This window comes from Triticum aestivum, chromosome 5D, assembly GCF_018294505.1.
Source record: "Triticum aestivum cultivar Chinese Spring chromosome 5D, IWGSC CS RefSeq v2.1, whole genome shotgun sequence".
NCBI classification, from domain to species: domain Eukaryota; kingdom Viridiplantae; phylum Streptophyta; class Magnoliopsida; order Poales; family Poaceae; genus Triticum; species Triticum aestivum.
Window position 1 is genome coordinate 12669665 of NC_057808.1, and position 10995 is coordinate 12680659.

Sequence of the window (10995 nt, forward strand, 5' to 3'; positions counted from 1 at the left end):
GGAGACGCCCGCCCCACCGCCGGAGTTGACCGAACCGGTAAGACCGCTGTCGACCGGTCCAGATCGGTTTTTTTTTAAAACCGTTTTATTTCATTATGCAGCGGATGTTTTCCGTTTAGATCTCCTTAGCGAACGGTTTTGTTAGTAAGCGTTCGGCAGCGAACGTTCGCTCGGTAGAGTTTTTCTTTTCTTTTCTTTTCTTTTTAATTTCGGCCAGGGGCTTATCCGTGAATATTTTATTTACATATTAGTCCCTAATCTTCAAACGGCTACAACTTTTTGCTCGTTTGTCCAAATCCAACGAAACCAACGCCCACGTCTTCGTTATGATCCCCTCTATCCAGTAAATCCAACTCAAACATGTTTTTGAAAGTTTAAAATTTGAATTAGACCAGATTTGAATTCAAACTTCGTTTGATCGTAACTTGAGTTTCGTAGCTCCGATTTAGTTGATTCTTTTTGCAAATCGAAGCTCTTGACCTAAACTTTCTGATAAGGCCAAATTCATATAATTTTGGTACTGTTAGAAATTGTTTTATGTTGCAAGAGTTATTTGCTTGGTTTTGATGTTTTCCGAATCGTCGTTTTCGTTCTTCCCGATCTTTTGAGTGATTGCTTATGTATGGTTACCATTGCTTGCTTACGATAGATTGACCAGAGTGTGACGAGTAGAACTATCAAGAGTTTTGAGTGCGAATCATCTTCATCAACATTGTAGGCAAGTAACACTTTGATCATATCCCCCTTACTACCCAGTTTTATTGCATTAGATCAATCCTCAAACATTGCACGGTTAGGATCTAATTAAACTGTGGGAATTGGGAAGTAGATGAGGTAGTACCTATCACCTGTTTCATTATCAAACCCTTGGGAGTTACTTCTACGTTGCTTATATTGCTATGCTATGCTTGTAGACGTGGATTGGGTTTGAGAGATATTCACGACAGATGTGAGATTGTTAATTAATGGTTTACTTAAGGTGGCAACTAAAACTCACATCTGGGTGGATTGAGGTACCTGGGTATTCCAGGATTGCCTGTTTTTCTTTTGGACCGCCACCCAGGTTCAAAGGAATCATGAGATTATTCATGCTAGAAACTTCCGTGTGCAGCCACAAGCTATTATGGGCTCTAGCATAGTTGATTAAGTCGTGTGAACTCTTACAGTGGTAGACTAGCAGATGTAGGGGATGTAGGTGGTACGGTCTACCCATCGTAAGGTGCTAACGCTTCTGAAAGACTATGTCTCGATCATCCATTACTCAAACACCATGTAGTGCGAGTAATCCAACGGAGGCGGTCGAGTCTTGTGGGGAAAAGTGCACAAACCTCTGCAGAGTGTATAAACTAATCATGGTTAGCCGTGTCCCCGGTTATGGACAACTTGAGTATCTAGTACTTGGATTATCATGTTGATCTCATCATGTTACTTTAATTAATCTTGTTGGGTTAATGATGATACTTAATTGGGACTGAGATGATGTCAACCATTTCAATGTTTCACAACCACCATGATAGTTAAATAAAATTTATTCCTTTGTAGTAGGGAAAAATTGGCTTTTCACAAAAACATTATAACCATAGAGATTTTCCACCAGCCATATATGCATGTAGTGATAGCCCTTGTTCATCATTTCTCTATGGTGTTAATTTGCCAGCATATTCCATGTGCGGACCCGTTTTCGGGCTGCAACGTTTCATGTTGCAGGATTCTTACGACGAGTAAGTGATACGTTAGGGTTACGATTTCTACACTCAACTTTGCCGTTGGTGTTGATGGGAATCCACAACCTTGTTACTTTCGCTATTTGGATTGAGGTAATAGTATTTACGTTACTTTATACATGTGATTTACCTATGTTATAAATCCTCGAGTATTGTGTGTGTCAGCATACCGATCCAGGGATGACACTTAAGCACAAAGACTTGACCGTCTGAGGTCGGGTCGCTACAGTTAGCACCCCCCAACGAGTTCATAAGTGCCTTAATCATGTTTTTCTTTCTCCGTTGGCTGGCGCGAAGATGAAAGAAACGTGTATTTCTGTCTCCCGCCGTGAGCCACTCTAGCCTTGATTGCTGTCTCCACATGAGTTCCTCTCTGTGATACAACTCTACCAAGTTCTCGCTGATCTTTAGTTCAATACGAGAAGGTGCAGTCCTTGCAGGGTCATTTCGAAGTCGTTCGAGCTCAAGCTTTAGTTTTCTGATTTCTTTCTTGACCGAACCGAAAGTGGTCTTGTTCCACCTCCCTAGATCCCGCGCTACATGCTCCAGCTTGGCCCTCAAGCCCGCCATTACCGCTGCTTGGCCTCCTTCTGTCCAGCGCGACAGAATAGTTCCAGACCATGATTCATAAGTTTCCCACATAACTTCATACTTGAACTCTCTCCTTCTGTTGGGTGGACGTGTCCCTTGGTAGTTCAGAATAATGGGGCAGTGAACGGATGTTGCTGCTGTTAGATGCTTGATGTGAGCTCTGGGAACATCTCGTTCCACTCCACAGTGGTTAATGCCCGATCTAGCCGGACCCTGGTGTAACTGCCTCCAGTTACTTTCTTTTCATACGTCCAAAAGGGCCCCTAATAACCCATGTCCATCAACATGCACACATCAGTCGCTTCCCTGAAGCCCTGTATCTGCGCATTGCTCCTCCCCCAACGCCCACTTGTTCTTCCGGGCGTAATACTTCATTAAAATCACCTATGCAAACCCACGGAAGCTCACTCAAAGTGCCGATTCCCTTCAACGTGTCCCACGTCCTGTGACGTAGATTTGTCTGTGATTCGCCATAAAAAAGTGTCAATCTCCACTTGTCCCTGTCCGGTTCTTCCACAGAACAATCGATATGATAAACCGAATAACCAAGTATTTCAATCTTTATTGGGTTGTTCCAAAAAATCCCTAAACCTCCACTTCTTCCTTGACTACTTACAGTATAGCCATTATCATTGCCAATAGATCCTGCTAAATTTTCTACCCTTGTTTTCTCTATCTGAGTTTCAACAATACAAATAAAGGTAGGGGCAAAGGTACGCGCTAAATCGCGTAATTCTCGAACTGTCGCGGCCTTGCCCGCCCCACGACAGTTCCAACTCAGTATACTCATTGTGCCCGGCGGTACTCCTCGCGGGAGCCCGCCGATGTTGCATTGGGTGTTGTTGCTTCAGCTGGACCATTCTTGCCCTCGGTTGTGACTGCCATCGTCTCCAGATCATCCTCAACCCTGGCCTTCTTTGGCCTCTTGCTCTCTTTCCTAGGAGACACATAAACAGGGGGGAGGGGGGACTAGTGTCTGAGCGACTACCAGCTCCCTCGACTGATTCCCTCTTGGCCCGTCTGCCTCAGACGAACTGGCTCCATTCTCAACAGAAAGTCTTTTGTTTGGAAGCTGGATATGATCTTGCTCATACTCCTCCACTAAAGGGATTTTGCTTGTGTCAGCCCCGTCACCTCTCTCTCTGTCCACCGCGACCGATTCATTGGTTTTGGGCTGTTGCTGGCGTGCATTGAAGCGCCAACTCTGATTAGGGTTATAGGCTTCACGACCCCTTCCACGTCCACCTGATCTAGCTCCTCCCCTTCCGCGCTGTGGCGTGAAGTTTCCCCGTCCTGCAGGTCTGAAACGGGTTCTGTCCGCATACAGAAATTCTCCCCACTCAAACTTTGATTCATCATGCTCTCCATCTCCACATTCCTCGTGCCAATGCCCAAACTCTCCACAGTTATAGCAGAAGACGGGTAGTTTTTCATATTTGACCCGGTACCTGACCCTTTCTTCTCCCTTTTTCCCTGTGACAAACCTCTTGATCTTAGCATTGATGTCAAACTTCACCCTGACCCTGACAAACTCACCAAAAAAAACTGCTGGTAACTTCAGCTGCACCTCTTGCACCTCTCCAATCCTGGTTGCCAAGCCTTTGACTACAGGCTCGATCAAGAACTTGTCGGGGAGGCAATGTATTTGTGCCCAGACAGCCAGTTTATCGAGCCTAAACGATTCTGGGTTCTTAAACCCGTCGTACTCCTCCAAGATCACTGCCTGATCTCTGAACAACCATGGACCTTCAAACATTGCCTTGTTCCAGTCCCCAGACATCCAAACTGTGTCGTGAATAGATTATCACGGATTTTCCTCCACGCCACCGGGCGAGCCGGGTTCCATGCTGCCCTCATATCCCCATACAAAGCATTAGGGCTGAAGGTTTTTGGTGTATGGACCCTTGCGATCGCGAGCCACTTCGCCGGTTCCGCCATGTCCGTCAGTTCTTCCTCCCAGATGAAATCATCCTCCTCCTCTTCCTGCAGGGTGAGCCTCTGTAGTTTCCTCTCCCTTCATCTTTTGCGATCTTGCGTTGTCCGCCATCCCCCCGATCCAATCTATTCCAGTTGACTCCGCCTCCTCCTTGACGAAAAACAGCCAGGTAGATCACTTGCCAACGAAGAGGGAGCAGTCCCAAACCCAGTACCGCCGATCAGATCGACAGGAAGCGAGAGATAAAAGATTCCGACGGTGGCCGCCGGAAGAGATCAAAACCCTAGGGTTTTTTGCCTAGGGGAGATGAGAAATCCTGTACGCATTATTTACTGAATGTCATTAGTGGTACATGGCTGCTAGGGCTACCTCGCGGGGTGGATCAAATAAGTCGTACTCCTGGCCTTTCATGAGTTTACTGTAGACACTTGCAATATCACTGTCAAACATTTAATACTACGATTTGATGGGTAAAATAATTATTTTTTATTATTTCATGGTAACACACGGACATTTAGCTGGTGTAATGATACTTGCGAAATAAATATATTTTCGAAATTTGTATGCATGGGCATCAACGTTATCTTTATCCACCCACACCATGATGGAGGCAAAACAAAACTTGCACGCATTCCTGAACGAACAAACAGACGGACAACTTTTGCATCCAGCCCCTCCGCTTTACCCCTTTTCTCCCGCCCTCGCAACCACCTCCCCTGTCCTCCCCAGAGTCTCTTCTCTTCTCTCGTCGCCTCCCGAGTCTCCGGCAACCACGCCAGCGCGGCCATGGAGCAAGGCACCGACTCCGCGGCGGCGAGGCGGATGGCCAGGGTCGCCTCCCACCTCTGCCCGCCCACCTCGCAGGCACGAACCCGCAACCACCCCTCCCTCCCTCTGCTTGTTTGCTCCTCTCTCTGCTCAGATTTGGTCGGAGCGAGATCCTTCCTACCCAGAGGGGGAGTGCTAGTTCTTCCCCTGATTAGCTCTCGCCGCCGGCCGTGGTGGCATCCGGTGGTCCCTCCCCGCGGCGCTTCTGCGCGTAGCTGCTTAGCCTGGGCGCATCCGTTCTTTCCAGGATCCTCGTGCGGCCGAAGACGCATGGCTTGTATGCTTCGGAGTTAGGGATCCATGGACCAGGAAACGACTGTCGAGTAGCCTTGTCTAAATCTGAGTTGAGTCTATGCAAGGTTCGGGTCTGAAGTTGCTGCTTCGGGAAGCCTAATAATAGACACCACCACAGTTCTTGTGTACAACAAATACTGAAACAAGGACCATTGGATTTGTTATTACAGATGCAGCAATTACTAGAAAAGTAGTAGTACAAGCACTAGCCAGTTGATAAGCAAGTACAAGCACTAGCCAGTATTGCTATATCTAGCTGTCGGGGAAATTCAGAATCATCTGAATTATTCTTAGCTAGTGATTTTGTCATACAACTTCCTAAATTTAGCTCTTAAACTTAGTTAAACCTGTGGAACTGTCGTGGTTGACCAATACATAAAAGGTATCATCGACTCCAGAATCGGCTTCTACTAGACTAAATTTCACTTTTATTATTTTGAAGATGGAGGAGGTGGCCATCTTGAAGGGCTCTAATTGCCGTGCAAAAGGTGCGGCACCAGGGTTCAAGGTCGCAGTCCTGGGTGCATCTGGTGGGATCGGCCAGCCGCTCTCGCTGCTTATGAAGATGAACCCTCTTGTTTCGGTGCTCCATTTGTATGATGTTGTCAACACACCTGGTGTCACAGCTGACATTAGCCACATGAACACTGGTGCTGTGGTATGCCCCTTAACCCTGTATTTATGTCCTTTTTTGGCTTTTTGCGAAGTTCCTCACTGAAAATTGATTCTGAAAGGATACTATAGTTGCATGTTGGTAGACCTCTAGTACAGTTGCTCTCCATGTGATCCGTGTAGGTTATGTTTAGAGGAAATGAATTACTGAAGGAATGTATGTCTTCTCTACTGCCCTTTTAGCTCGTACAATAGTTTTTTTTATAGCAAAGGGATCTCTTCCCGGATTTCCATTAAAGAAATCAATCGAGGTACATATGGTAGAGGTTTGGAAATTAGCATTAGCCAGCTGGCTGTTACTGTGTTAAAAATCTTATAATCCATAACTCAGCAAACAAGTAGCCAGTTTCCAGTGGCATCATGCATTGTTCTTAAAGTCATGTTGCATCAGGAGTGTGGCAGAGGTCTCCGAAGAATATATGAAGTATCTGATCATTCAGTAATAATTGTGGATTAAATCTGAGAACAATAAATAATGTTGCAAGGAAAAAATATAACCTACTTGAATTTTATGTAAGAGGCAGATATTTGATTGGCCCATTATTAATAGCTGTCCACATATCTTTGTCCGCCCTAGCCTATGCATACAATTATCGCTTGATTCTTGAACCTTAAAGGTTATCTGATCATTGGGTGGAATTATGCTAAGGTATAATTTATACAGGTGCGTGGCTTCTTGGGTCAGCCACAATTGGAAAGTGCTCTTACTGGAATGGATCTTGTGATCATTCCTGCTGGCATTCCTCGGAAACCTGGGATGACAAGGGATGATTTGTTCAACATCAATGCTGGGATTGTTCGGACTCTTTGCGAGGGAATTGCAAAATGCTGCCCAAATGCGATTGTGAATGTGATCAGTAATCCTGTAAATTCTACCGTTCCGATTGCTGCTGAAGTATTTAAAAAAGCTGGAACATATTATCCTAAGCGTCTATTGGGGGTGACAACACTTGATGTAGTGAGAGCCAATACCTTTGTGGTATGTACTTCAAAATTGTTTGCCATAGTGCCCAATTATATTGGTAGTTTCTATATGGACAGGTTCTCAAATTCCTATTCCTGTCATTCTCTGTCTACAGGGAGAGGTTCTTGGACTTGACCCCAGAGATGTCAATGTTCCTGTTGTTGGTGGGCATGCAGGAGTTACGATATTACCACTCCTTTCACAGGTTATTAGCACTTGCAGCTGCTTCAAATTTTGAACCATATATGCAGCTGAAAAATTGTTTCCATCTGATGTAACTAGTAGTTACTCTGTTCATTTTTACGTTTTCCTTCATTGAACTTTGTTGTTTTCGTAGGTGAATCCTCCCTGTTCGTTTACCTCAGAAGAAATTAGTTATCTCACTTCTCGCATACAGAATGGTGGGACAGAAGTAGTTGAGGTATGGTTTCCCTTACCATCTAATGCCATATCTTGTACGCACAGTGGAGGGAATAAAAGTCAATTTAAAAGTTTCTTTTGCAATTGCTTTCTCTGAACAGTGGCTTAGTGACGAAGTAATAGTTTTGTATTAGCTATGAATACTGTATTGTGTCCGATCGCAAGAGCTAGAATGTTCTTACAAATTAAACACATCATTAATCTGAACTCACAGCAGAACTGAGGATCTGCAATAGATTGGCAAAGAAGCAAGGAGAAAGAAAGAAGGTGGAGATAAGTTAGGGAGGACTGAAATTCCATCTCAATGCCTTTACAGACTTGGTCCTCTCCTTTATGTTGCTGAAAGCTTGGATCGAGACGTTTTTCAAACATGACAAACTCAATTGATAGCGTCCCTCGTGTAGTAACAGTGCAGCTCAAACATTCTTCAGATATCTCTCATTTCATTTGTCTTCAGAGTCCGGCATACTGGTTTGCAGTTCTTCAGCTTATAGTTAACAAAGCTGAATAAGATCTGACGAGCTATGTTTTGAGAACATGAGAGTTAGACCTCAGTAGATGTGAGATGGATATGTGAAATTACCAAATTCCTTGTGTTCTATAATAGACAAAGATGCATATATTAGTTTATTCGAGAGCTTCACAGTGTTGACAACAAAGGTCAATTATCAGGTGCATGTTAACTGTTAAGTTGAGCAGAAACCTTCTTGTACACAATACTTTTACCCGCATAGGGGGCTATACTAATTTCTAGTGCTAGCTGCGGACACATGTTCTGGTTTGGTGGCTGCCTGACAGTCAATAGAATTTTCCTAAGCTGTTGGCTGGCCGGCCGGCCAGTGTTTGACCAGTGTTGTGTTGTAGAGGAACCTTGACCACTGTTGTATTAATGCGATGAAGTTCCTTTCTGACAATCCAAATTCATTTCAGGCGAAGGCAGGAGCAGGATCAGCAACCCTTTCCATGGTTTGTCTCCCCCAACTTACATCCCCATCAGTCAACCTGGTTTGTATGCTCCGACGATGGCTGAAGCAACACTAAATCTTCCCTTTTTTTTTAAATTTCAGGCCTACGCAGCAGCCAAATTCGCGGACGCCTGCCTGAGAGGGCTGCGCGGCGACGCCGGGATAGTGGAGTGCTCTTACATAGCCTCTCAGGTTATTATTTCTTTCTCTCAGCTCATCCCTAAGCAATCATTCCTAGCCGACCGACAAGCATTTTCTGAATCGCAAAATCTTGTTCTTCATTGCGTGTCTTGAAGGTGACGGAGCTGCCCTTCTTCGCGTCCAAGGTGCGGCTGGGCCGGTCCGGCGTCGAGGAGGTCCTGCCGCTCGGCCCGCTGAACGAGTTTGAGAGGTCTGCAGCTGAGCACATACATACATAGCCTAGGGAAGGATGATTTGCTTGTGTCGCCCAATTTAATGTTGCCTTGTCGCCGTGGTGCAGGGCCGGGCTGGAGAAGGCCAAGGGCGAGCTGGCCGAGAGCATCCACAAGGGCGTCGCTTTCGCCAACAAGTGAAGATGGGAAGAAAATCCTAGCACGCAGCTCCGTATCTTTCGCCGAAATGCTCCAAGGCCAGCATAGAAATCTGAGATGCCTTTTGCTTCCTGCCTGCTCCCGCCTGGGAGCAACAGTCCCCGTGTGATGTGATGTAAATCTCCCTGTCATAACAATAATAATAATAATAAAATTGTACAGTATTTTGTACCGGTATATACGATGCGGACTACCCGATGTTTACGGCTGTATAATAAATAAATACGACAGATCTGATGATTGATTAGATTATAATAATAAAAAGGTAAACAAAACAAAAGTTCAAGTTGGCTCGCTCTTGTGCCATTTATTGTTCTCTTGCTGATTAACCCGATGTCACCTGGATCGGCCCAATGGGCAGACGACAAGTGTCCCCATCAGCCTAGCCCCACCTGGGGCGCTCCCAGACCGCTCTGCGAATCCCACGGCATATTCGCCAGTTGTTCCATCTCCGTGCGCGGCCGCCCGCGTGGCGCCCCTTACACGCGGGCCCCCGGGAGGACCGCCCGCCCGCCGGCCCCACCCGCAGAGAGACGCGGCGTCCCGTGTGCTCGTCAAAAACAATAGGCGAACCAGCGGCGCCCCCGTTTGCATCTGCATCGTCGCTATAAGAAAGCAGGGGCCGCCCCTCCGGTCCGCCCACCCGTACAGCGAACCCGCACCCCTCTCGCTCTCCGCTCCATCTGGTCCGATTCGATTCGATTCGATCTCGGCTTCCTCTCCAAGCCACGCGAGACCAGCCATGGCGGCGACGATCCAGTCCGTGAAGGCCCGCCAGATCTTCGACAGCCGCGGCAACCCCACCGTCGAGGTACGCACGCGCGCGCCCATCCCCCGTCCGTCTCCCTGATCTGTGCGTTGTGGTCCGGTTCGACTCGATCTGCTAGCGGTAAGGGGTGCCGCGATCGTTCGTGCGTGCGTGCGTTCGTAGCAGCGGCTCGGCTTTTTCGATTGCGCGTCCGATCTGGTCCGGTTCGCCCGCGGGGCGTGGGCTGGGGTTTCTGCGCAGCAGAGCGTAGGGTTTCTGACGGACCCTTTCGGTCAGAGTCGAGGGGTTTTGGGTAGGTGGGTGAGCCTGAGCCAGCAGGATGTTTTTTGAGTTGGGCGGGTTGGGTTATGCTAGATTCGGCGCGAGGTGGTTTGTTCAGTCAGATGCCATGGCGCGTGCAATTTTCATGTTAGCCTGCTTGTCATCTATTTTTGGTTTTATCCACGGATCGGTTTGTTTGTCATGCTCATGCTCAGTTTGTGGTTGCTCAAAAGCAAAAGCTAGTCGGAAAAGCCCGATTATCGCCGTCCACCTGGCTGCCATAGTGTCTATGTAGCTTATCTTATAATCCTTGTGGTTTGGCGTCCTAGTGATGCTCTGATTTTGTTGTTTGCTGTGACGGAAATGTAAGATGAGGTTGCTGACTTCACTCTTGTTGTGTGCATCAGGTTGATGTGTGCTGCTCAGATGGAACCTTCGCCAGGGCCGCCGTTCCCAGCGGTGCATCAACTGGTGGGTCATTTTTGTTATTGCATCACCGCTGTTTTCCTTTCAACCTTAGAATCAACTTTTGCCTTGGTTCCTGTCTAGTGAAGGTACACAATGTCCCTGTCATCATTTATTGACTGAATGAAGCTAATCTTGTCTGAATCATCCCTCTTATGTAGGTGTCTATGAAGCTTTGGAGCTGAGGGACGGTGGATCTGACTACTTGGGCAAGGGTGTTTCCAAGGTTTACATTCGTTTGACTGGATTTTATCTTCACAATCTGTAAATCTATGTTGCGGTTCTTGCTGATTTAATGTGGCTGCTGCTTATACTCACATTCTGTAAATCTATGCCATAATTCTTGGCTATTTAATATGACCAAACTTATTTTAACATGCTGCTTTCATCCAAGCAATGTTCCCTGCGGCTGTATGACTTACTATTTCTACTCTGTGCCAGGTTTTATAAAAAAAATCGTAATAATGTTATAATGTGAACTAAATATGTTTTATTGTGTTCCCTGTCTCTGCATGGCATTTTTTGGATACATTG

At 46.4% G+C, this 10995-nt stretch overlaps 2 protein-coding genes across 2 annotated transcripts in view; both read left to right on the forward strand.

Moving 5' to 3' along the window:
• Positions 1 to 4882: 4882 nt before the first annotated feature.
• Positions 4883 to 9143, forward strand: LOC123119122 (malate dehydrogenase, glyoxysomal). Its single transcript, XM_044538816.1, has 9 exons — positions 4883 to 5115; positions 5816 to 6031; positions 6710 to 7024; positions 7125 to 7214; positions 7347 to 7430; positions 8360 to 8395; positions 8497 to 8586; positions 8691 to 8785; positions 8876 to 9143. The coding sequence occupies exons 1-9, from the start codon at positions 5038 to 5040 to the stop codon at positions 8946 to 8948; spliced, it is 1077 nt and encodes a 358-aa protein (XP_044394751.1). The 5' UTR covers positions 4883 to 5037; the 3' UTR covers positions 8949 to 9143.
• A 334-nt stretch (positions 9144 to 9477) lies between these two features.
• LOC123119121 (enolase) overlaps positions 9478 to 10995 on the forward strand; it is a 4890-nt gene continuing 3372 nt past the window's right edge. The window contains exons 1-3 of the mRNA XM_044538815.1: positions 9478 to 9777; positions 10404 to 10467; positions 10623 to 10687. Of these exons, the coding sequence (XP_044394750.1) occupies positions 9709 to 9777; positions 10404 to 10467; positions 10623 to 10687 (198 nt within the window). The 5' untranslated portion in view covers positions 9478 to 9708. The remainder of the gene's footprint in view (positions 9778 to 10403; positions 10468 to 10622; positions 10688 to 10995) is intronic.